The following is a 27,337-nucleotide window of genomic DNA, read 5'->3' as shown; positions in this document are numbered from 1 at the left end:
CCTGTATGATAACTGTGTCTGGACACTAATTAAGTGCTAAATAGAGCACAATTAGATGTTATTTCTATTAAATTCTGCAGGAGAAGAGAAAAAAAAAGTACGCAGAAGAAAAACAATAAGCGCGTTTTATGTTTACTCCAACTGTACCGGGCACCGATGGAGCACCATCACTCTCTCTCAATGTCTCTCTTTCTCTCTCTCTCTCTCTCTCTCTCTCTCTCTGACACACGCGCACCCGCGTCCGTGCGCACGTGCATCAATACAACCTTAGGTGCATGCGCGCGCTCTCTCCTGCTCTCTCTCTTACGCACATTCAGACTGGCAGGCAGACCACTCACACACACACACACACTCACACACACACACACTACACACACACGCGCGCGCGCACACACACACTTTCCCTTAGCTGTGCTTTTGTGTTTTGTCAGAATTAATGAGAAAAGTTCCCTTGCCCTAGGGGTAATTAGTGTCCTTGGAGTTAAATAAGCTAATACTTAGACACCTCTGGCACAAGCAATTATGTTTGTGTATTGAATAATTGATTCAAAGAGGGGGGAAGGGCTGCTAATCAGATCTGAGCATAATGAATTGATTTAATTAACAAGGGAATCCGAGGGTCTCTGGAAACTGCGCGCATTTATTCAGTAGCAGCCGAGGCGAGCGCGGCACACAAACTGGGAGAGAGGCGGCGTGAGTTTGCTTTTAGCAGTTGTCAGATTTGCAATTGGATTTGTTTGAATATAGTTGCTGTTTCGGAGCAAATGAGAACGAGAAAGAGAGAATATTAAGAGCGAGGAAGAGCTCAGCCGTTCAGTCTGAGCGCCTGATCCGTCCGCGTGTGCACACTTACAGATAGGCGACACTAGATTTATATCGCTTTTCATTGTTTTGCCTGTTTTTTTCTGATTATTCGCATGGAATTTATCAAGAGCAACCAACGCTGTTTGATCGCGATTTATTTGCATTACAGTTCAGTCCGGATAGGGGGATCTCGCCGCGTATATCACCGTATTTCGTGTATGAATTATTATTGATAGGAGGGAGAAGAGGGAGGAAGGGGAAGAGAAAAAAAAACGTGCAGACGGCAATTCATCTTTCCAGGGTTTTGATTTATCGAGGCGTAGTCTAGTCAACCGCGCGTTTCAAAGCCATTTCCAGGAGAAGCTCTGAGCGGACCGAGCGGTGCAGCCTGCTGGAGCCGAGGACGGATCGCCCGGGGAAGGACTCCTCGTTCCTCAGGACGATGGTGTTGGACAAGGAAGAGGGTGAGTAGCCTAACATCTTGCTCTCACCCGTAGGATGCTATAAAAAAAAAAAAAAAAAAAAAAACTACTGACATTTTACACGTTAAGTGTTTCCCGTCGACCCCCCCGGACCCTGCGCGCCCGCATCCTCCGCTTTTTTCTTTTTTTTCCCCTACAACCCCATTTAGTCGCGACAGGGTCCGTGTTTTTTCCGCGGAGAAAACCTGAATACTGTGTCTGCTTTTCTTGTATCGTGAAGTTGACGTGCCACTTTTACCACAAAATCGCCCCTCAAAGTGCAGTTTAGTGTGGCATGTTTTTATTTTGGAACCGGGTTCGTCTGTGGCGTTTTATTTATTTTTTATTTTTTTTCATGCGTAACCCGGAGTTTGAGGATACTCCACAGACGCTGCAGTGCATGTGGCTCCTCTTTTCTTTCCTTCCTCCTCTAAGTGCTTTTTTGCGTCTGTGAAGTTAGCGAGGCAGCCTTTGACATCACCACGGGATGGGAGATGACAGCAGAGTGCTTTTAACTTGATTGCAAATTATGGATAGCGCCGTGCGCCGTTCACTCACTTTCCATCCAAATAGGCCTACTTGCATTACTTATCTATTTCACTGTATTTAGGTTAATGGGTGAGGCAATCTAATTAATTTTAATTTAAATCAAACTCGCCTCTAATGACGTCCCATTTTGGATTAAACTGATGTAGAGATATGCAGTGCATCTATCACTTTCAGCTCTAAATGGTTGCTCAGTGTGTGTGTGTGTGTGTGTGCATTTTAATACATTTATACAGCATGACAATAATATTCAAATCATATACTAAAGCACTGAAGGCTCTGTGTGGTCTGAAATCAAGTTTCTCCCGAGTGTTTCTGTTTTCTGACACTTCTTTATGAGTATTTTTTTTTTCTTGAAAATATATATACCACCTGCTGACGTGCACGGTGACAACCTCCTTTAATCTAACACACATTTGTGTGTGTGTGTGAGTGTGTGTACAGTATGTAGTAGTTTGCAAATTGCACCCGGGTTCCACCTCCTCCAAAAGTAATGGATGCATTTGTAACCCATTATTTATGTTTGAAAATGGATATTTCATATCTCTTAGCAGAGCATCCTTTCACTTACACGTCTAAAAACCAATAAAAGGATTGCGGCAGAGACATAAATTGGTCTGTCTGGCTGAATCCATGTTGTGCTGCAAATGTACCTAAATTAACTCAACTGTAAATTGTCTCCTTTGGATGTCTGTCTAGCTAAAAGTTCCCTATATGATTCATGATTCAGATTGCTTTTAACAGTTATTGGCTAAGCAATATGGTAAATGTACAAGGTGATGCAAATGGCATTAGTGGGAAAGGATGCACAGGAGCATGTAATGCAGTCAATACTACATTAACTACTGATGCCCAATTACAGAACCAGGGAGAGTGGCTTTTAGGAGCATTAGGACTTGCAGAAAAGCTGAGATCACCTGCTGCTCATTGCCTAAAAGCTTCACCCTTTATTTGCTGGTCCCAACCAGCAGCTACAGCATTTTGGCCAGGTTGTCAACCGAGCTGCTTGGATCTGGTCTCTTTCATTGTGGTGCCTCTTAGCGTTTATTGGCTCTCAAGTTATAGGCTTGTCAATTCAAACCTTCTTGTCTAATGTATCCACTTAGTGCCTGCACAAATACATGTGTGTTTATGCAGAGAGAGGGGAGGTATGGGCCTGTGTTTTGGGTGGCCACATGGGTGTGTGTGTGTGTGAATGCTGTCTGTTTCTCTTGATGGATTCACTATTATGTCTGTGTGTGTCTGTGTGTGTGTGTGTGTGTGTGCGCGCTCCTTAAGTGTTCATATTTCAGTCCTTATGTGGCCTATAAAACAGATCATCAGTGTGTCTGGTCTCCTGTTCAAAGCCTGCGATCCCAGTTGGCAGCACAATAATGCTGCTGCTTGTTTGGCAGACTGTTTTTGAACTTTGACTTCTCTTTGAAAAGTCTGCAACAATTTGTGCAACAAAAGCAATAACCAGAAATGAATCTCCGTGTACCCCTCCGCAACCGCCCACCCCCTTATCTTAGCTCCATTGAGAAAATCTGCCTGTTACAAATCAGTTCCCACTGTATCAGTCTATTAAAGGTCCAAAATACAGCGTAACATTTCTGCTGTCAGTTGTCACTTTCATCAAGATCAAACCTGAAATATTTCTTTGGCTTCACGCATGTAGCCACCTACCCATGTTGTGTGTCTTCACAAGTGCTCTCACACGATGCACTTATAATATACGTAAAAGACTGTAAAAGGAATACAGGCAGAAATGACCTAATATGCAGGTCATAGTTGGTAATGAATAGCAACAACATGCACCAATTCTGTGTCAACATTTTATTCCACCCTGTGATATGAAGGTTCCAATTTGCGTCTAATTTGAGAGTTAAAAAAAAGCAACTCAGCCATTTTCTCTCCTTCTTCATACCAAGTGCAGGAGAAGAAAGTGGGTCCACACACACAATTACAGTATACTCTTCACAGACCTCAGCAGAAGAGAAATCTTCCAGCTACTGATAAATTTCTGGTTACCTTTGCTTGTTAATTTATGACCCTGTTATCATCCTGTCCAGTGAAATTTGTACATTCATAAAGCATGTGATTGAAAAGCAATGCTTCAGATGAATGCAGACTGGTGATCTGTCTACTGCTGTAATAAAACTTGGGCTTCAGGCTCCGGTTTTTATTTTGAAATAATAAGAATTGCTTCATTCTTTACCAGTGTTACCATGGTAATACTGTCTTGTAGCAATGTTATATTGATTTAGAAAGTGGACAGTAATATTTCTTTTCTGTTATTTGGTTTCTGAGGGTTGATTTCTAATTTCCAGTTGGAGATTACTTTTATATGTTCTTTAAGTCTTTTCACTTTCCAAAGGAATGCAATTTGCTCCCCTGTATTTGCTATTTTCTCAGCTTATTGGTTTGCTCTTACTTCAAAATTAAACTTGCCCATTTCAAATATTGAAATTACGTCTGGTTTTTGTGCTCTGGGCCCTGAACAATATTACAAACATTGCTTTCGTTTGATAAGTCACTACCGTTTTCTTTCTTTTCTTTTTTTTTCTTTTTTTTTTAAAGAAAAAGCTTTATTACAGGCACCTGCATCACCTTTATAGCTCTTTTCCAATTTTGTCTTAATCATAGATCGTCAAAGGAGTTACGAGTGTAACCCCGTGCACAAACGTATGCAGGAATGGCATGCACATATGCGCAAAATAGTACCTAAACACTACAGTGTGAATGTTACTCGACACAGATGTAGTAATAACGATCTCCTCTTCATTGACATGTAGCATTTGTCAGAGCTTTAAACATTTATATTATATTCAAGCTGTTCTCCTTATTCAGTTTAGCTAAAAAAAGAAATTAACACAAAATCTCATATATACCATTTGAGCTGTGAGTGTTTCATTCTGTCTAATCTGTTTCTGATCTTACAAACGCAGAATTCCCACCGGAGACAATTTCGTCTGTCACCACTAAACCTCTAGATCCCTATCAGTCCTGATTGTTTCACATGTACGAGTGCTCGAGATGCGTATCATTCTCCATAATTTTAGCGGAATTCAAAGGGAGTGAATTGAGACTTAAGAGACACGTGTTAGCGAGCGCATCCACCTGCCTTCGATGTAAATGGCTGCACTCATCAGTGAGTCACACAAACTCAATTACGCACTCTTGAGCTGTAAGAGCATCCCTTTCATAATTGCCAGAGGCCACATGCTAGACATGTTATCATACAAATTCTCACAAGGTCTGGCTACCACATGCATCAGATGGAACGGACAGTCCCTGTTGTGCTGTCAAAAGTCTGACCCTCTGTTTTTGTTCACTTCAATTTCCCCCCACCCCAATGACAAGAAGAATTTCTGGTATGTTTTTGAATTGTTGTGCAAGAATAGTGAAGGTTGCAGAGATAGAGGGCCCGAATTGACAATATAACAAAAGCTGCAAGGGCATATAGACAATCAGTCCAAATGTTACAATGAAACCTTTTACAAAATCCACAAATATGCTGAGGAGTTGAGCTGAATGGTTATTTTAAACCACCTTGGAGAAACCTAAGGTCTTAATTGCAAGCTCTGAGACAAATGCAGACACGCACAGAAGTAATGTCGACACATGGTAACCTATTGTCGCCTGCAGAAAATAAAACCCATCCCATAACCTCATGTATCGTTTAACCGGTGTAAAAAATACCACTGTATTTATCATCAACATGTAATCCAGCTTGAATGACCATATAGGCATATGCAGTATACTGTGAGTTATTCATCAGTGTGAACCTTTTGGAAGCAGGTCTCGCTGCCACTTGCCCCTGCAAAGCTGACTCTCTCAAGATGCTGTTAATATATGATGTCGACGTGGGGGAAAAAAAAGGCATTCATAGATCGACGCCTCTACAAACTTCACCTCCTGCAACACCTGTAACATGAAGTTATTTATTCACCTGTTTACCTATTGTGCGCTCGCTGTTCTGATTTGTTTGGCACGCTCTGTAAAGCTTATTCTTTGCTCTCTGGAAAATCATTTCTCCTTTATTCTGTCATCATAGGTTTAGTAAAGAAGAAAGGAAAGATGGGAAAGAGGCATGACATGCAGCACAGATCTTGAGATGAGCAGATGTCAAGGCTACAGTGTCAACTATGGTTTCTGTGGCATCTGTGCAGTGTGAAAAATGTTAGCAAAGAAAAACTTTAATATTCCACCTGCAGTAATAAAATGTCACCTGTTACACTCCGAAGGCAACGTGAGCACTTTGTGTAGTTACGTCTCAGTGGAAATCAAAACCAACACTGCCAGAGTTGATGTCATGCTTTACATATTTAAATGCACATCATTACACCATTTTATGTGTCATAATGTATATTTAATGACATTATGAGGAAATTGCCTCACACATTCAGCCATATACTTTGATACACAAAACCCTCGCTCTTTTTTTTATTGTAATGTAACAATGGAATAAATTAGATATTTGAAAGGAGTTCAGACCCAGAAGGAACATGAATGTTTATATGTTTATTTGATGACTACAGTGCATTATTCATGTGTAAACTGAGACTCAAATCATAATTGCACTGATGTCTCTTAATGCTTACTTGTGCTTAAAGCAAGAAGATGTACTATTATTCATTCAGTGCTAAACAGGTCTTGTTTAATCCCTTTTGAAATACTCCCTTGATGCATATTTATTTAAATGAAAGACACGGTTCTGCTGTATATATGCATGTTTGTGTATATCGTGGTTTGATAAGATTTTTTTTTTACAATATATTAATATTAGTTGACAGTTATTGACAATTTTCACATACATCCATGTCCTTGTAAGTTGTCTATGCCAAACATGGGGAAGTGAACACCTGCAGAAATACAACACTGTATTATCAGAATAATGTAATTCAGCTGTATGAACCGGCACGCTATATTCTCTCTATAGTGCACAGTGCCAGCAGGGATTATTGCCGACGATATTTCCCATTTGCCAAAACCCTGATCATTGTTGCTGAGTACTTGTTTTTGGCCCTGGTCGTGTGAGTATGTGGCAGTGTTGGCAGTGTTGATTGGTCAGTGAAAGACACTTTGTTCTTGTTTGTGTAGGGAGCAGCACGGCCTCTAGGGGCTGCTAGTGAGGCTTTGAGACTTTCAGTCTCGTTTCACTGGAATTGTCTTCCAAACGCAGCTCTCTATTGTTTTGTGTTTGCAGTATTTTCTTCAGGTTGAGTGTTAAAAGGTGGCTTTGGGCTTAAGTGTGACAGTTTACTGATTTTTGTTCATCTCAGACAGAGATATACTGTTGACAGTAATGAAATCTCTCATTTCTGATCTGCATTCACAGGATGAACATACTGTTCAGTATAATGAGACGTGCACTTTACAACACTTAAATCACAAGTTGCTTTAATGTTACTGGACAACTGGTATTTTGCAGACCTATAAATTGTAGTTGTTGTGTTTTTCACGCACATTCACATACAATGTTACGTTCTAATCCAACTTAAAATGACCTTTACTTTGCTATTTCCTGGCAAAGAGAAATGTCAAATGCATTTGTTTAAGTCAAACACAACAAAATTAAAAGACTCTAAGAGCTTCTTTTTAGTACCAAAGTCTGGAGAAAAAGAGGAGGATGGAGGCTTCACACTTTAAGATATTACAGTTATCTTGTTGGTAAATAGAAAAGCCTGGGGCACCCTCTCTTAAATAACAGCTAACTTGCAGAGGACTAATCTCTTATTGGATGACCTTCAGTAAATCATATCTTAAATAGTTAATTAAAGTCTGTGATTAAAGGGGGTACTTCTTTTCCTCTTAAAGCTAGTAGATTAGGTTTTGGATATTCAGGTTCGTGATTTAATCAGTGCTTAACTATGATGTTTGCAACTACACATTCAGGGGCAAATGACAGGCGCCATCCGCACACATCTACACTGAACTCGACATTAGCTGAAACTTGTTTCTGAGACCGTACACCCCTCCTCTTTCCAATCACACCTCTTTCATTTCATTTTATTTGACCAGTCGCCTGTAGTTGAATTGGCATTTGATTTTAGCTGATAACTCCAATTACTCCCTGAAGAAAAAGGGCCAGTCTTTATATTATGAGGTAATATAAAAGTGTTAAAAGGAATTCATTAAAAGCAAGCCATCTTCTTAATGAAACATCAGACGTCATCTACAATATTCCCCTCGTGTGAGATTTAGGATAGTAGCTGCACTACACGAGACGTTTTAGTTTAGCATCCCAGATGACATCACACCCAATCTTCATGAAGACCTCTTCCCCAACTGCACCCAGCCAACCTCCCTCATTATTTACCCCATCAGGTGTGGGAGTTGAATGACATTAGAGGCCCGCGCTGCCAAATAACTGCCCCCTGTGGGGAATTTGCATTATTCAAGATTAAAGAGCCTCACACAGTGCGCCACAGTATGCTGTTCCTTCTTCTCCTCCATTTTCCACACACCGAGGACCCTGAATGGCACACCTGTCTCCTGGCATATCCTTTGAAATAATAAGTGTGCAGTAATTGCTGGGGAGCGGGGAGGATTTTGAACATCACTTACTGACCTCATGAGTGACACAAACTTTAGAGGGCTACATTTATTCTTCTCCAAATGCATTTTTAATGTGGACTAAAAGTGTTTGTGCATTATTCTGTTCCAGATGGCGGAAGGTGGCTGTGACAGGCCTAATGGTTTGATTTTTTATTGTATTTTTATTTTTTTGCCAGCAGGAATCATGAAGTGGCAAATGAGATTGCCTCGTCCATCAAAGTTTAAAAGTATAGCGTTTGAGCATAGATGGATTTTCAGCGGTTGGTCTCGCACCTACTGTAGATGAAGATGCATGCTCCTTCTCTGTTATTGACAGTTTGCACTTACATGAAAAATTGTAAAATGGCAGGTTTTAAGAACTAAACACCTCAGACCTGCAGCTGACAAAGCACAACATTACCCTCACATATGATTGGCTGGAAAATCTTCCCCTTGCTCTGTCAACACACTGACAGTCCTCCCTCTTTAAGAGCTCTCTTGGGTATATTTGGGGTTACCCTGCATGATAAAACCACAAATGTCTGTGTCTCTTCTCCTCCTCCTCCTTCATTCATCTTATTCCCTCACTCTCATTTTCTTGCCCCATCTCTCGCTCTCTCACACTCTCTTTCTGCTGTTGACAGCTTACCTTGCAGAGCTCTAATCTCACCCTGCTACTGAGCAACCAAGTGTTGGAACAAGTCGCCTTCTGTAATAATTTGGAAACTCTGCCAGTTCCGTGTCTTTAAAAAAAAAAAAAAAAGCAGCAATGAATTTAATTAGAAAGCTGTTGCATATCTCTGTGATACATTTCTTTTAATTAACCCCATGTGAATAAATTAAAAATAATAGGGGGCTGAAAAGTGTGGAAAAACACCCTAATGAAGTTTTCCGTTAATTGGGATGGAGACTGCTGCCAAACCACAGTGAGTAGTGAGCACCAGGAGCTAACAATGCCTTCTGTAAGCCTCAGAAAAGGGCCCAGGGCCTTCGTGCTGACTTCAAGTGTAAGAAATGCACCTCTGACGTGATGGAAATGACCGTGGGCTGGGAGAAAAGGCAGTCCTGTTCCAGGCTGCTCTGCTGAGACTCCCCATGCCGCGCTTGAAGCTGGGCCAGTGTTATTGCAGCCCTAATGCGGCTGACTCATTTGGAGCGGATCAGGAGTAATTATGGTAGGGAAAGTGGCTGCCGACCGTGGGGGTCAGGACACTTGTAACATGTGAAAAGAGCAATTATTCCAGGAGACAAAACCCTCCCTTATCCTGGGCAGTGCCAGGGTCAATGCAAGGGACGGCTGGGCTCCGTTTCACCGGGGCTTATTAGCCACAGCAAGCTGCAAAGTTTGAGAGAGTGCATCTTGTTAATGAACAGTCCCCTCCTCATCCGCACCAGCCCTGTCTGCGCTCTCTCCCACTTACTGTGGGTGTTAATTATGTCATAATCATAGCATGCATACAGTCCCAGAAATCACCTCACAGACCCCAGCATTCATACACAACCATCTGGAAATGTTGCACGCCGTACAGTAACATAGAAGGCTCTTACAGCAAACTATAAAAAAAAAAAAGTCAGTATGAAATGTAATATTGACTTGGGCCTTGTAAGAAAACTAGAGAGAGAGTGTGTGTCTCTGTGTGTTTCTCTGTGTGTGTGTGTGTGTGTGTGTGTGTGTGTTCATGCATATCTTTTCTTTTACTACTTGCATATGCTCCGGGTAAGGACAGGAACATGAATCACACAGTGAATCAGTGGTCTTTATTTTGCTTATCTTTCAGAATACACTCATCAGTCTGCTTTCATTTGGCATGTGTATTCCAGCTGATATTATTACCAGATGTCTTGTATTTTGTCTTGGCAATAGAGAAACGTGTCTATGGGCTCAATTACAGCGATGACGGAAGCTGAATGAAAGGGGCTGATTCATGCACACAATGGCAAGACATCTGCATGAGATCCCTATTAACCTTAGTGGCAGACACCCTGGCCTGAGGACAAATTTTATTTGGGATTGCCATGGCCACGGCATTTACAGTGATGGCTGAAAAATAAAAGAGCGGAGCGTAATTCAGCCACTGTACTGTTGAAACTGTAGACTTACTAAGAGTTTTGGTAATATGTTACCAACAATTCTATATTGTTTTAACTCTTTCCATCTATAGGAGGGATAATATAATATAATATAATATAATATAATATAATATAATATAAATAGAATTAATGTAATGTAATGTAATAGAATTAATTCATGATGATTCATCCAGTCATACAGTAGTTTATAGATCATAGGTTATTAGAATGTTATTTTACTGACTTGTGATGATGATGGTGACGATGACAGATACACTTCAGCTAAATGCAATCATTTGGTAGCGTTGTATATAATATCCCTGAGCATACCCGCCCTATGTGTTCACCACGCTGGTGGCTAACACTCTTATTTGCTGCAGCTGGGAGTTGGAATTATAGGGGCCCCTGAGAGGAGGCCCACCCAGGCCCAGCTTCCACCTCATTGAAAGCCCTTCCCTTCCCCATGTGTCAGGAAGGCTGAGCGATTCTCATCAAGATCCTTTACCTCCCCGTGAACCAGCAAAGTCTGCATCGCCCCATGGCGTCAATGCTTTTAATTGATCAAAAGAAGAAAAAAAAACACAGAATCAGTTGTAACTATCCCCTCTGCCATTAAGGCTGAGTGCCTGTGAGAGCAGATGTTCAACTGCGATCATGCGTGTGTTAGCATAGTAAAGGATGCCATGAATTTGCTGTGGGTACATGACACTAGTACCAAAATGATCAGTCGAATAATATGCTATTCGATTAATATTAAAATTATTTGGCAACTATTTTGAAAATTGAATTCAGTCGTTTATCAAGCAAACATTTGCTGGCTGCAATTTTTCGAATGTTAGTTGAACAAAACAAGCAATTTGAAGACGACACTTTAGACTATTTTGAAACTCAATTAGATACAAAAGTATTAAATATTCCGCCTCTCATATATCAGGATTTGAGTCTTTTCTTTGTCATATATAACAATAAACTGAATATCTTTGGGTTTTGGAGTGTTGGTCGAATAAAACAAGCTAGCTAAATACATCATAGTGGGCTGTGTGAAATGAAACTTATGATGTTTATGGTAGCCCTATGTAAGAATAGAGAGAGCAGAAATATACAGAGAGTAACGGTGGCAGATGAATTACTGTTATGATTCACCTACAGCAGCTAATGCCAAGGCAATAACCAATCTTCCTTTAGTCCGCATGACGTGACGCCGAATGGCTGACGGCTCAGGGACTCATAGGAAACCTGTATGTATGCATTAAAGTATGCAGCGTAATATCCAAGCACCTGTTTCAAAAATAGCAACATATTAGCGATGACGATGGGGGGGAAAGGTGTGTGGTGCGGGGCAAATCATCTTTCTTGTTTAGTCTGAGGAAATGTTAGTTTATGTGATAATTGTATTTCTCCAATATCAAACATCAAGTGCTCCAAACAGCACATTTTCTTTTAAAACCTTAAATATATATATATTAAAAAAAAAAAAGGTTAGCAGACTGATGTGATTTTTTGATAGCTGTAAAGACGGAAGTCTAAATGGGGTAACATAGAAATCGGATGCTATCTCTATAATGGAAAATACATGCTCTGACAGACTGCTTTGGCTGAGAAAAAGTAACTGTACATATTCTTGAAAGATACAATCTTAAGAAAGTGGATGGATGGAAGAGGGGAAAGATGACAGGCCTTTACACACAGTACTAATGGCAAATTAAATTCCTTCTCAGGAAGGATATTTGGCAGGGCAAGTGCTGTCTCTCCACTTTGAGGGGCAAAATGCATCCTTGTTGAAGAATGAATCGTGATGTGGAGAGGCATGCTTTTGGTGACATCAAATGACACTGGAAGGTCAGTGGCACTTGTATCTGTTAAATGGATTGGATTAAGTGGAGGCTGCCTCCTAGTCTGCTACTTCCTTTCATAATGCAGCTTTTCTTTCTGGGAGGTGGCACGCATTGGAGGTTCTGTTCTACTCCACAGTTTCACATAGCGCCGGGAGTGGTGACAGGTGCAAGAAAATGTCTCATGGCATTAAGGGAATTGAAAAGACATTTACTTTACACACTCAATTTTTTTTTCTGTCACTGCTCTTTGTTTAGTAGGTTTGAGCTAGTGCTTGCTACACTGCTGCTTAAAGCAGTTTTCCAGAGGCTGCTTTAGTAGAAAACATCAAATCCATGTTTGTTCCCTGCTTCAAGATAGAGGCATCAGTTGAATGTTCATACTGGGTTTCTGGCAGACATTAAGGCATTTCCCCATTGAGACGTCTCTATTACAGTCAGGCCTGAAGGACCAGGACGTATGCATGAAGACATGCACGTCAAGACGAAAACAAGACTGCGAACACAGAACCTGAGTCGCACTAGGACACAGAGAGTGTTGTCACTTTGATGATGCTGAGCAGGGTTTTAAAACAAAGTGTGCATCCAACAGAGAGGGTAAGCAGCATACAACAATTCCAGGATGGGTTAAGCTTTGGCCTTTTCAAACGTGATGTAAAACACACACGTGATATGTTTAAGGAGTGTGTTGTGGGTGGTGGTCTCAACCAATTAGGACTAGTTCTCTGGAGGTGGAGGAACGACCTTTTTGTATAATTAGTTCTCTTATTTAAAGCAAAGATTTTGAGTAGAATAACTAATTAGGTGTCATAAAACGCAAATTAAAGATTTTTGTGATCCCCGAGGGAATTGCAGCAACTGCTTTTTTTTTTCCCTCTTTGCACAAGCTCTGACGCACACACACACTCATACACATGTACACAGGCGCACGGGCACACACACACAACACACACACACAGTCATTTTCCCCCTCTCATTAAGACTGTTTTTAGTTCTGTAGAAGTCTGTCAGGCGAGCACTGTTGGCATACAGTACCTGCAGAGAGCTCCCCTAACAAGCCATGAAATGCAGGTAGAAGAGTCCACCCTTAGCCGGTGTGGCTTAAGTTTGAAGCTTTTTAGCTTCATTTACACTGAACATTGGTATTTATAGCAGGTTTTGTGATCCTAATGTGCCAGCTTCAAGGGGCCTGTTTTGGGGAGGGAGGGAGGTGAGGGAGCTGGAGGGCAGGCAGAACACTAATTGATGGCTCCCATCGCCAGCACTGAACCAATAAGCCTCTCCTTTCCACTTCTGATAAAGAAATAAGATGGCTCAACACCACCGGAGCACTTACTGACATATAAACCAAAGCCATAAATTTGACTAACAAGCTCTCCTATTTCTTTCACCTCTTTTTTAAAAGGGGAAATGCTAATTACATTACATTCATAGCATTATTGATGTGTGGATGGCCAAAAATTGCTGAGCAAATCTGGATCCAATAAGATACTTTAGGAGTCAGTTTAGGTGCACAGATACATGTGTGTGTGTGTGTATGTGTGAATGATAGAGAGACAGGAAGGGAGAGAGAGAGAATATGCTTTTCCATTCCAAAGAATCCTTTGAAAAGTGGTAGAAGGTTTTTGTGAAAGAGAACGAACTTGACAGGCTTAGCGGAGAAAAACAGTGCACAGAGTGAAGCAGTCCCTTGTTACCAGCTGAGGTTGTGTTTATCACTGAGACAGCCACAGAAGTTACTGTAAAATGGCAGCTCTAACTACACAATGACCCCATTCACACTTAACATTACAGTGCTGCAATTCTGCATACTTTGCTGCTAAAGAATTGGAAATAAAAACTTTATCTGGTCCGGACAAAATGTACCTGACTGTGTCCTTAAAGTGCAAGCAACAACTGTGACATTTTGTATTAAAGTCGGTATAACGTGCCTTTAAAATTGCTCTTTATAGATACCCGCACATACAAAATGCAGACCTAACCCCCTGCGATGCAGAGTGTCCAGTCTTTCTCTTTTTTTGTGGGAGAGAGAGAGAAATGTGTTTTGAAAGTAGAGTGGCAAGTGGCGTCCACTGTGTGTTCTTTTAGACGGATCAATAGCTCAGTGTGTGAGAGAGTGTCTTAAGAGCTGTTGTCTTGTGCTTTCAGCTGTGGCAGACCTGTTAGTGCTACAGAGGGGAGCTGCGCGCCCCTGCCTCTGTACCACCAGTGGCCTGAGGGGGGCTTTTAGTCCAAACACAAATGTCAACCACACATAGACTATTAGTGTTTAGTGCAGTTATTAAATGGACTTTATTTGTCCTTTAGGAGGCTAAAAGGCGTGCTTAAAGGGGACCTGCGTGACAGCAGGGCAATTTGTGAGTTTGGTAACTTAGTCTCTCTTGTTGCAGACACATGAGTACAGATAGTGTAAAAGGAGGAAAGGCTGTAATGCTCTGAGTAAAGAACACTGTGTGTGTGTTTGTGGTTTGTGTACGCAAATGCATGTGTGTGTGTCTGTCCCTGTGTGTGTGTGTGTGTGTACGTAACACACAGAGTGAGTGTATGCTAAAAGGCACTTAGGCCATAACATATCTCACTGGGGTCTGGTAGCAACGTTTTTGTGGTCAGAGGCTTTTTAAAAGGTTAATGTTAATCTATACCAAACAAAGCCCATGAGGAGCTTTTACAGCTGTGGACAGTTGAGTGAAATGGGCTCTGATGAAATGGTAGGTAAATAATGCACTACACAGCTAGCTGTAAATACCACAGTAAGCAAAATAAACATTGTGTCCCTTCAGAAATACACAAGACATGCCCCTTCTTGTGAAACCTGCTGCAAGTCATCATGTAACTTTTGTATTACAGCATGTTCTTAGTGGAACAAGGAAGTCAGGGCTTTGTAGTCCAATGTGACCTGTGTGCCTATCTACATGGAAGAATGTTTTCTTTAATGCATATGAAGCAGGTAGGCAGTGTGCTGTGGCCGTGCGCGAGGCCAGGCTTAGACGCCTCGAGAAGCAGCGGGCTTATCAAAAAGAGAACATGAAAAGTCACTCGTGTTCCCGGGCCGTAAATCACGCATGGCTGTTTGTCTCCTTATCACTACAGGTGTGCCGATGCTCTCCGTCCAGCCCAAAGGGAAACAGAAGGGGTGTGCTGGCTGCAATCGCAAGATTAAAGACCGCTACCTGCTCAAGGCCCTGGACAAATACTGGCATGAGGACTGTCTCAAATGTGCCTGCTGTGACTGCCGCCTGGGGGAGGTGGGCTCCACCCTCTATACGAAAGCCAACCTCATCCTCTGTCGCAGGGACTACCTGAGGCAAGAACAGACACACAATCACCTCTCTCCACAAACACAAACACAAACACAAAAGCCATGCCATTCCAAGAGCTGTGTGACATGAAAGGATCTTCCTAACCTCATGGTACAGTTTGCTTTGGTTTGTCAGTGTGTGTTTGCTGTGTGGCTCGAATTCACAGAAACACAGCTGAAATCAATAGAAATCATGCACAAGATTCCTCTGTGTTTAACTTCATCGCGGCTAAACCTAATACGTTGAGAGTTTGTTGTTGTCATATTCTCTTACGGTATGCAGATAGCAGAAAGTTATGTTATTTTGGGAAGCTTCAACACAAGGAGAGCACACAGGCAGAAAGAAAGAGAACATTTGGGGCATTTTAGGAGCAGTGTGCTCCTTATTTTTCACTCTAAATACTGTAAAACTTCCTCCTGAATACAAAATGCAAAGTCACGGCATATTTAAAAATGTCATCTGGTAATGTCGACATCCGAAAAGTATATAATCGCACCCTGTTTGTGGCTTTGATGCTAGTGATTTCTACCTATTATCAACTATTTTTACCTCATTTTAAGGCATTAAATTCAATATAATTCACAATTGCACTATACGTTAAAAGATCTAGTCAAACAGTGTCACTGCGGCTGCCACCAAAATAGTTGTTTGGTCTTATTAAAGGTATCTGTATGTTACAGGCACTGCTGTTACCGTGTTTGAAGTTATTTGTTCTCAGTCTTGTTTTGGTAGATATTTTTTTTTACTCTACTATGTTTGTTTTTGCGGAGTTGATTTTTCATATTTTCATCTTTTTCTCTGTGTTTACACGAACACAGAGGACTCGTGTCATGGAGTAGACTGGCGCTCAGTTGCAGCAGAGCTGTAGGCTGCGAGAAACCTCCAGGCAGGCTTGTTGCTTCATCATCAGTGTGTTTGGCTCTGTGTGTACCCCCCCTTCAGATGCCCCTGCCATCTGCTTGTTAAATTAAACATGACCATTTCCTGGGCGTTAAGTCACATTCCCAATGAGGGCCTACCATTTATCTGAGAGGGAATCCCCCCGGGGCCGACTTAGGGATGCCAGTGCCCTAGGCCCCCCCTCCTTAAACTCCCTGTCCTGTGCTGTCCTCCCCCATTCCCTTTCCCTTGTCCCTTTACTGCCTCACTGATGCTTCCAGTTTTTATTGCTACCCGCTAGGTTTGTATCAGTTCGTTATTCTAATTTTAAAGAAGAAATATAAAACATCATGTGTCCTTTTGTATCATTTTCAAAAAGTCCAAAGCAAAGCGAAGAACCTTAATCTTCCTACCTCACTCATGGATCTCCATGACATCTCCCTTATATCTCAGCTCTCCCTCTGACCTGCAAGAAGCTCGCAGCCCACTTGAGAGCTGCTTAGGGACGTTACGTTGAGATAGGCCATTACCATCCATCAGTTCCCACCCACAGTTAATGCTTTTAAGATGCAGTGAGAGGTCCACGAAGACCTGATGTTGCCCCCAAAAGGGGCAGATGGTGCAGATGAGGTAATAATAAATGGGCAAATGACCAAGAGAAGGCAAAAATGATGAAGCTCAGAGTTTCACTTGGTAAAATACATCTGCTGAAAGGACAGCAACCCCAACCCCCAAGCCTTAAGTGCCTAACTGGCACTGGATGGGAGAAGGAAAAGCTTTCTCGCACATTAGACCAGTAAGATGTAGAGGTCATAGCAGGGATGAAAAACTGAGAATGACACATGAAATCAAGAGTTAGGAATACTAAACTAAGAATAAAAAGGAAAGAGGAGGAGGAGAGAAATCTGTGCTCCTCTTTTGCCCCGGATTGCTTAATGAAATCCATCCCACTCGCCTGCTCTTCAGCCTGCGACAAATGCAGAACACTTAATGGCTAGAGATGCTTGAGATGAATTCTATTATGGAACAAATTAAAAACCTTGCCTTGCGTATAGAGGGGAGGCAGTTTTCAGAGTATTTGAAAGTGGGTGACGCAGTCTCCATCCGGCACCGGTTTCCTTTTCATTCCTTCTTTTCTGTGGAGTAAGATGACGGCTTCCCTCACCTGCAGTAATGAAGTTAAATCTGTGCACTGAATTAGCCTCCTGCACTTCATTAAAGACAAACGGGCGGATCAAACACACTTTGGTTATTTCCCAGGGTTTGGAACCCTGCCATGCTCACATTAATTATTATAGGAGCTCCATCTGTGATTGTCCTTCAGTGGCATTAGCAACTTATTGAATGCACTCACGCTTTGCTGAATCTTACACTTCAACACACACAAACACTAAAACACACACATACCTTAAACAGCGTCCTCCCCTGCCCTCCAAACTACCACAGCAACAAAACGTTCATTTTCTGATGTCCCTGACATTCACGTCTTTTTTTTTTTAGGGAACCTGCCCACAGTCTTTTGTTATAAATGAGAATAATAGATTAATTAGGCGTTTCCTTTATGTCTAGGGCCCAGGATCGTACGACTTCATCAGAGAGTTGACAATCTAGTCATGGTGTGATCATCAGTACTTGAAGCCTGAAATCATTTAAATCTTCTATTTCATATATTAGAGAGGACATAATAGTCATCCACTTATCAAAATGGGCTATAATTAACTGTAAGAGGAAAACGTTTTCAAGATAATGAACATTATAAGTTATCCACAAGCCGGTGAAATAGCAGTGGGAATATGATAGCTCCATCTGGATGTGACTCGTTTTCAAATCTGTCCTCTCTTTACTACTTTAGGAAGTAAAACAGTCGCTCTCCTCACGTAACAGTTGCTCTTCCTTTCTGGGCAAGATAGATCTGAACAGAACAGTTTAAACTTTCAAAAAGACACAACTGCTGGGGAGGGTCAGAACATGCGATGCATGCATTAACAGCTTTCCCTTTTATGAAATCTGACAAACCCCCGTGCAAGCTGGGAAGTCTCAAAGAGCTCAGTGAACAGGTAGAAAACTTCAAGAGCCACGGCCCAATCTGAGGGAAGCAAAACAGAGAGGCAGATGATGCACTGTAGGAGCTTTAAGGGTTTGAAGTTAGCAAAGCAGCAAGTTGAAAGAACTAAAGAAGGCCCTATTTTCTCTAAAGACCCATTGTAATAACTCAATAACGGAGGAAGGAGAGCCGAGCTTCTTTGCATTCCTGCCATCCAACTCTGCTCCCAAACAACCCACATCAGCAAAGTCAAAATTTTACCTGCTAAATAAGAGCTCTTTAGAGCAGTACGCAGTATGACAGTGCTCCTGCTTTAAGGACTCTGGGCAGCAAGTAGTATCCTTGCTGCCTATAGTCCATAAGGCATATTGATTATTTCCAGCAACTAAAAATATATGATTTATACTTTGCTGGAACTTTACATAAAAATACATGTCATACTAATCAACATTTAGAGTATAGACCAGAGTAACTACTACTACTACTACTACTACTACTACTACTACTAACTCTTAGAGCTGAATGAGTTTGCTAATTAATTAAAAGAACACAAACTTAAACAGCTGTTATTATGATGAAATTGTTTTAGAACATTCTTTGATTTTATTTTCTCAAATAAAGGAACTTGCTGCTTTACTTTGTTATACATTATAATGAACTAAATACGATGGACTGTTGTCAGGAAACAAGATATTAGAAGTCACCTTTAGCTCTGTGAAATTATAATTGACATTTTTTACTTCAAAACTATAGCAGCAACTGTAGTTGCAGGCCTACAAGCTACTACCTATAACTAACTCTGTAAAAGAGGTCATATAATATTTGAACACAGATGATAAAATTCCTAAACTCCAATCCAATAAACAGCCTGTTTTTCTTCATATGGCACTACCCTGTTCAGAAATCCATGCCAGAATGTCTCACAGGTTGTGGGGAACAATCCAAATCAACCCTCCAATCCGTTTAAATAAACCACAGCAGCATCTATTTTAAAAGAGCACTTTTTGTGCCCTTACAATGTTGATGATTGATCGACAAAACGTATTAAGAACGGCTCATATTTTTCCAGAAACTCACCCCCATCACCCTCTGTTCGAGTAGAAAGGCTGAAAATGTTGATGTTGAATTTTCCCCCACTTTCCTTTTGAGAATATTGATTTATTTAATCCAAATGACCAGGGAAATTGAAGTGCATGAGCCACTGCACTCCTACAATACAGGACATGTGTCAGAACAATACGTGGGAATTTTGCAGAAAATAGTCTATTCAAACAAAAAGTCTATTATAAATGAAATGAATTAATATTTTTCAAAGCTAATCCACGGTGCATGTTCTTTCAAAGCAATGTTTCAGGGCTGTGAGGCATATTAACGTAGATTTCTTGTGTGTATATATACAACATACTGTGCATACTATGAATGGGTACTTCCCAGAATCTTTAAATATTCCATGTAACACTGCAGTCTTCATTGGTTACTTTGCTTGGTTGGACCTTTTTGTGCCTGATCTTTGGTGCCTTCTCTCGGCTGACATCAAATCTTTTCACCTTTGCATTTGCCTCTTGATTATGTTCCGGGGTGCTGTGCGTAGCTCCACTTCAGCTGTTACTCATGAGACTGCTGCAGTGGTGGTTCAACTCCTGTTGCTTTTAGTTCCAGAGGAGCAGAAAGAGAAGAGCGTAATGTGTTTGAACAGTTCTCTCATGCCGTAATCTCATTTTAGCACGAGGAGCCCTAATTAAGCCGTATGTTGATGCCACATTATAACCCAGACACATCAACTGTTGGCGGAAGAACTGTGCAAATGGGATGCAGCCATATTCAGTGCACTCTCTTACACCCCAACTCTTCATGTTATGGTGAAGATATGCCAAATTTCTGTCTGTTATAGTAAGTCACAAAGCAGATAGATTAGCATAAAGGAAGTGGATGAGTTAAGAGAATTTACCACGCTGTGCTGGTACTTTATTTTTCAGTGCTCGTAGCAAAATACTTTTATCTTCTTTTTGGCTGGCTAATCAAAGAAATTAACCAACTATTTTCTAAAGACAACAGTCTCAGCACACATTAAGGCTCAGATTTACCAAGAAAATGGTGTTCATTGTTCAAAATGTTCATTTTGAGTTTGCAAGTCTGTGTGAATTCAGCATCTGATTTACTAAAACAACAGCTCATTAAGAAGAAGTGTAAATGCACCCAAACGCACACTTAATGTGTAACTAAACCAGGAAAAGTTTAGTTGCAGCCTGTAGTGACTTTACAGTTCATCAAGGCTTAACTTTAAATTCAAGTTTAATGAACACAAAACACTATTTCTTTGTGTTACACTATTTTAAGAAGAAAATGTGTTTAGTAGTCTCATTGCTTAACTTTTGTTCCTATTAATTGGGATAGTCACAAATATTGTGACCTTAGTAAATCCAGCGGAATATGCAATCGTCCTCTGTTAACATCTCTCCCCCTGTTATTTGGATGACGGAGGGAGAGGCAAACCTAGCACTAACACTCACACAAATGACACACAAACCAGCCTAGTGCATCTGCTTGATATACAGCACGTGTCTGAGGTAGAATGCGTCACATCTACACTTGAAAAACAGGCACAAACGCCTGAGTAAATCTGGCCTCATGTGTATTACCTTGGTGGCATTGTCTACTGCATAGTTCCTAAAGATCCGCAAAAATCCAATTTTACACACAGAGGTCAGTTTATTCCTTATAGGAAATTTTTGCAGGCTGAGTTGTACCTGAGTAACTGTGAGTAAATCTGTTAGACTGACCATTAGGACAGTTAAAACTGTTTTTTTATTTTTTTATTTTAATAGTCAAGTTCTTATTCTCTTATTGTTTTTATTTGAAGTATAAATGCAGCATTCCTTGAGTAGCTGGGGTTGCATCTGTAAACAGCTTGGCATAGGTGAGAGCCTCAAAAGTGATCCATTGCATAATAAATGGTTAAAAAGGTTATATCCACAGTATTTTGGTGTTGTTTGTAAAAATATATATATATTTATTATGTTATATTTATTAGGTAAAAAGCTCTAAACTAGCCACAGGTGTCACACACTGCTTTGACTGAAGGTAGAACTTCGTGTAGGCAGCAAGTGGAGCTCCCCTGCCAAGCGTTTTCACAACCTGTATGTATCAAGTGAGCACCATGTCTGCAGCCCAGCGGGGTGTAATGGAGATGGGTTAGAATAATCCTACTAGCTGTTCCAGGTATGTGCATGTCAGGCTCTGTAAGTGGCCGAGGCTTTCTGGGCTCTTTTATAGCCTCGTTTCCCTGAGGGAGAGAAAAAGACATCATTGTGTGACCCTTCAGTCCAGTATAGAGACTGTCATGGCGACACAGGAGGTGCAAGGCAATCCAATAGGGACTTTTTGGTGAATAGTAAAAAAAAAGAAGATATATATCAGAGTTACCAGTATGTGTTGTCTGGGAATCCTATATACAGTGCTGCAAAGGAAACAAGGCCAATTTCTGGAGAACTGATGTGTGGTCAATTTTTGGATCAATACTGAATGTGTGAGAATTTTTTAGATGTTTGGAAAAGGGAAAACTGTTTTTTAAAAAGGTCTCTATGGGGGGAAAAAAACAACTTATTTGTGTTATAGAGTGCCCCGTGGGTGGCAGATGTCTACTGTATGAGAACATGTAGTATTTACTGAAACAGTAACCAGTTGTAACAATGTCTCTGTTTAACACCGCATGAATCCCTCTCATTGAACATAACAACCTTTTTCCCTCAGTTTCTGTCTCTCCCGCTCCTGTGGGGCAGTGGCCCCTTATTAGAAGCAGGCCTGCTGGATAGACGTTTTCTTTAACAAGGTGAAAGCAACTGAATAGGACTAGCATAAACGAGGCAGAATATCAACACTGTGGCTCCTCTGTCTGAGCCCTACAACTTTGGGAGAAAAAGTGTTTAACATACTGTTGGATTGGCAATCTGCTGTTGCCTTATCCCTTCTTGCAAAGCTGTGAAACGGCCCTTCTCCTCCTGCAGAATATATAAATCTATCTGTGCTCCAGAATCTCCAAATTAAACATAGGGGCAGGCGCTTGGAAAATGAAAATGTAAATCTGACTAGGGGGGGAAAAAAAGCATTTGAGGTTCCTTTGCTTTGAGCAGAAAAGAGATCTACTCCAGTGCCTCCTTGCTCTGTTTGTGACCTTTATCATCTGGCTCCTATCTAATAAGTCTAAACAAGCAGCGGCGAGGTTTGAGCAGCGAGTCTGCTCACTGCAAAACATTTAGTTAACTGTTCAAGGTTACATCTCCCATTACATCGTTGTCTCAGGCTCGTCTCTGAATGGAAGCAGAAGACGAGTGAGAAGTAGAGAGAAGGGATTGAGCCAGAATCCTCGCAACAGAAAATCTTTTGAACTCACGACTACATTACAGAACGTATCCTCTTGTGTGTAACAATCCAGCTGGCTTTGGTTGGAGATAGGCTCATTAGGTATTTTAGTTATGAAAGAAGAAAAGTTTCAACAATTCAAATGCTTTGTTTAAGATCTGTTTTTATTGCTTTTGTAATGTGCAAGTGGGTGGGGGCAAAATTCTTTGAAGAAGGAGATTAAAACCATGTGATCATTTTAATTAGATCATTAGCCAAGAATTAAGATCTATGTTTGTGACTCATTAACAAAAAAACAAACTGGGTGCCAAGAAAGATTTGCACATTGCATCCAACGTATTTCAATTTTGCCCTCTTTTCCCTTCCCATTGCAGCATTTTATTTCTGCTATTGTTCTCGCTGTCATTACGTTTTTGTTTGCTCTTTTACTGCATCAAGGTAAAGGGAAGGTGGGTTAATCTCTGTCTGTGCTCCTCTGTCTTTCAGGCTCTTTGGTACAACGGGGAACTGTGCAGCCTGCAGTAAACTGATCCCAGCCTTTGAAATGGTGATGAGAGCCAGAGATAATGTTTACCATTTGGACTGTTTTGCCTGCCAGCTTTGTAACCAGAGGTAAGAATGGGGATCATAACGGCACAACAACATCGCCTTTAAAAAAAACAAAACATGAATGGGGTGTTAAAATGGCCAATAGCTTAAATATTAGAAGCTGTCGAGGTACAGCAGAGGTTTTTAGTCTTATTATGTTATTACAGACCGCTGAACAAGTCGGTAAAAAAAAGCTATGGATTGTCGTGTTTTATAAGAATAAAGGTTGCTGTGTTGCATTTATAATACTCTGCTAATTATTTTCTGTTGTTGACACACTACCAGCAGTTTGTCCTTATTTGTGGCTAGCTCTGGAAGCCTTAAAGGCACAGGGATGTAAAATGAGTTGTTGTATTTATGTGTGCAAGCTACAAAAATAAAGGAGTGTTGCTGCATCAGGGAGAACACACCTATACAGGTGTGCAACAGTGTTTCCTTAATGATAGGACCTTTTATGAAATTGGAATGAGCACAAAACCTATGGTATGATCCACATAGAATATGACATACCCAAATATTGCTTTTTCCCATTAATATACTGTCAGTAATGGCACCACTCTGGGAGCAGAACGTCCTTTGCATGCTTGTCAGGGGTGCTGTGACCCTGTTCTTCCACACAGCACAAGCCCATTAACCTTCTGCAGGCCAGATTCAGTTACCATAGTGAACACCTGCTGTAAGGGAATTATGACTGCAGTCTCTCTTCTCAGCTGGCAGACATGAAGCCAGGTCTCATCTGGCACACTATTGCCATGGCTGTTTAACCAGCCTGGCTCATTACTAAAGCCAAGCCATGCTCGGTTATATTCTTATCTTCACTCCCCTTCAGTCACGTTACGGAGCGGTCTCCAGTGTGTCACACAAACAAACATCAGTATAGAGGAGAACATCAGCAGGGCAAGCTGCTATGTGTTATTTTCCCTCTTCAATTTACTTAAGAGGAAAAAACATTCTCGAGCACTGGAACCAAACTGGTGTGTTAAAAGCTAACCCCGTGGCAGAGTTTCCTTGGAAACTCTTGTGGTGCCAGCGCCTTTTTGCCAGGCCGCAGAGAGTTGACCCGTCTTTCATTGGGTGCCAGCGCTCATGTCTGCTTGCTTTGAAATGATAGGGTTTTTAATCTACTTTTATTTGAAGCCGCACACTTTATGATCAAAACCGAATCTGACGAGGCACAGTGTAAGCGAGCGTCAGGTAAAACACTTCCAACCGAAATGTGTGCAATCAAACAGAATCGTCATCGCCTGCTGATCTTGAATGCAGCATTTTCACAGCCAGAGCAGAGTAGAGCCAGTCAACACACACACACATGCACACACACAACACACTACACTTTCTTATAATGCCAACAATATTTGTCTTTGTGCTTTTAACAACAGTTTTGCCTTCTGTTTGTCTTTCAGGTTTTGCGTGGGGGACAAGTTTTTCCTAAAAAACAACATGATTTTGTGTCAAATGGACTATGAGGAGGGCCAGCTGAATGGGAGCTTTGAGACACAGGTTCAATAGTTGGAACCTCGTGGCAGCAACAATCGGCTCCACACTTTACACACGAGATGGATGTTCTGCTGCACTTGGAAAAAGACAAGCGTCTGTCTGCTTGCCTGCAATACTTTTTAAGACCCCTTTATCAGTCCCTAAGGACTTTATTGTAAATGTTCAACTTTTTGCCCCTCCCACACCCCCAACACTGAGCAGTTACAAATTTTGATGTACAGTTGTGCCTGCTTAGCTGAGCACTGTATTGCTTGTATGTTTTGTGAAATTTGTTTCCGGTTTGTTTTATTTTCCTTTTAGAAATGGTTCATTGGAGGGTATGTACAGTCTGTTTTCTCTGTATATATAAACTGGAACATTTATTTTATGAAATGTAATGCAATTTTATTACTAGTGTGAATTAAAGATTCTTAAATGTTCATAGTGAGTTTTTTCTCTTGTACCAAAACCAAAGTTGTTGGAGGAGCTTGGCCCACGTGTTGATATGTAATCATGACTCCAGAAACTGCAGTTCTAGAAAAAAGCCTTGCAAGAGAAAGAAAATATCTGAAGTCTTTCTTCAAAACATGATGCAACAAAACAAGTTTTATTACATTTTGCAGAGTTCTGATGGAATTAGAAATGCTGTTTAAAATGAACTAAATAAGATTTTATTTGGAATAAAAGATTGCTTCTCCAAACTGTGTTGTTGTGAACGTGCAGGTGTCATGAAAGGAAGTGAGTTAAGATGAGCTGTACGCTCATGCTTCACTAATTGCCATCTGATTATGAAGGCGAATTGGCCTGGAAATAAAATGCAACAGCAAATAAATTAGCGAGAAAATAAATGCTCATTGAGTTCGAGCTCATTCAAACTCATCAGCAACAGAGGTGCAGAGCTGTATTAAAAAGTACTTTTCCCAAAAGACTTTGTTAATGGAGCTCTGTGACACTGTTATTTGATTATAAGAGGAAAAAATATACCCAGTGTGGTTGAGCTGTGAAATATACAGCAGATCCTCACGTGATGATTAATGTCAATGACCTCACTTGTTACATGTAGTTGTAGAAATTTATCAAGTAATCATTTTATTTTGACACTGGCTACTTAATTAATTATACCGTATTTGAATACTTTGAAGAGTATTTGGCGTAAATAACACGATCCAGGTAATAAGCACCCGTATCTATTAATTAGGCAGCACAATGATTACCTGTCATCATATTCCACAGATCTGATTGACTTCTTTATAAAACCACAATAACAATATTCAAATTATTATTCTGCTGGTAATTTATAGTTTATTTGGCTTTGGGCCACAAGAAGCTGAGCAATTTGCAACAATTAGTTTATTATAAGACATTTTATTTATTAATCTTCTGATTCCTGATTCATTAGTGCGCAAAAGGCAAAAAAAGAGAAAATGTCCGTCACAGTTTATCAGAGCAGAAGCTGGTGCCCTGATTTATCTAAACACAAAGGTATTCAGTTTACAGTGATCAAGAGTGGGAACTGGTGAAAGTCACTTTATCCCAATTAATTCAATTATAATCGATTATCTGATTCATTTTCTGTCAATCAACTTCATGATTAATTGGCTAATTATTTCAGCTTTAGTTTTTCTTTAGCGTTTCAGAGCCACTAATTCATTCTGCCATGTTGAAATCTCAATACTGTTATCATGTCACTAAAACCTGACACAGTGACGTTATTTATTGTGGAAAAAAGAAGAAGAAAAAGAAATGTCATTCTTTTAACAGGCAGGGCTGAGGAAAATGAGCAGCTTTTAGATCATATCGTTCAACTTCAGTAAGAGGTAATACTGCATGTCGTACATCAGTCTGGACAGCAGCCTTTAATTTCACTCTAGTACAATGACATCACATATTACAAGACCTCATAAGTGACACGTTAGGCCAAGAACCAAGAAGACGCGCAATTGGACATCTTACATCACTAGTTTTGATTTAATATGACGTTGTAAATTGTCTGGTAAACTGTATGATACCCTTCTCTCAGCAATGTGAAAGTGTGTGTAATGCAGGCCTCAAAGGTCAAACCAGTGCTGGAGGAATAGATCAAACCTGTGCTAAAAAAGAAAAGAAAAAACACAAGCTGCACACCATGACTACATGTGTTAATCCTCTATAAATGTGACATACTTTGCAGTTAGTGCATGTGTGATGCAAGTGCACATAATATAGTGGTACAATCATAATAGAAGAGGCCAGGTAGGGGAGTTTGTCACAGTTTATACAGGCATAACTTGGAATATAGAGCATGCTGAATGATGGTATGGAGAAGGCCTACAAAAATGACCGAATAGTTGTAATTTAATGATTCATAACTAACACCATATTCTTCTTTTTTTTTTTAGTTAGAGGTGTCACGATACCAAAATAAGTAACCACGATACTATACCAGACAAAGTATCACGGTTCTGGGTATTATCGCGATAT

General features: G+C 40.7%; 1 protein-coding gene across 1 annotated transcript; it reads left to right on the top strand.

Annotated features, from left to right (window-relative positions):
• The first annotated feature begins 235 nt into the window (after nucleotides 1-235).
• Nucleotides 236-25,469, top strand: lmo1 (LIM domain only 1). The gene is made up of 4 exons (XM_019276390.2): nucleotides 236-1,268; nucleotides 15,323-15,536; nucleotides 23,300-23,425; nucleotides 24,805-25,469. The coding sequence occupies exons 1-4, from the start codon at nucleotides 1,247-1,249 to the stop codon at nucleotides 24,908-24,910; spliced, it is 468 nt and encodes a 155-aa protein (XP_019131935.1). The 5' UTR covers nucleotides 236-1,246; the 3' UTR covers nucleotides 24,911-25,469.
• Nucleotides 25,470-27,337: the final 1,868 nt, after the last annotated feature.

The sequence above is a fragment of the Larimichthys crocea genome, chromosome VIII (genome assembly GCF_000972845.2).
Source record: "Larimichthys crocea isolate SSNF chromosome VIII, L_crocea_2.0, whole genome shotgun sequence".
Lineage (NCBI taxonomy): Eukaryota > Metazoa > Chordata > Actinopteri > Sciaenidae > Larimichthys > Larimichthys crocea.
This window is presented reverse-complemented; position numbering and strand designations above follow the sequence as displayed.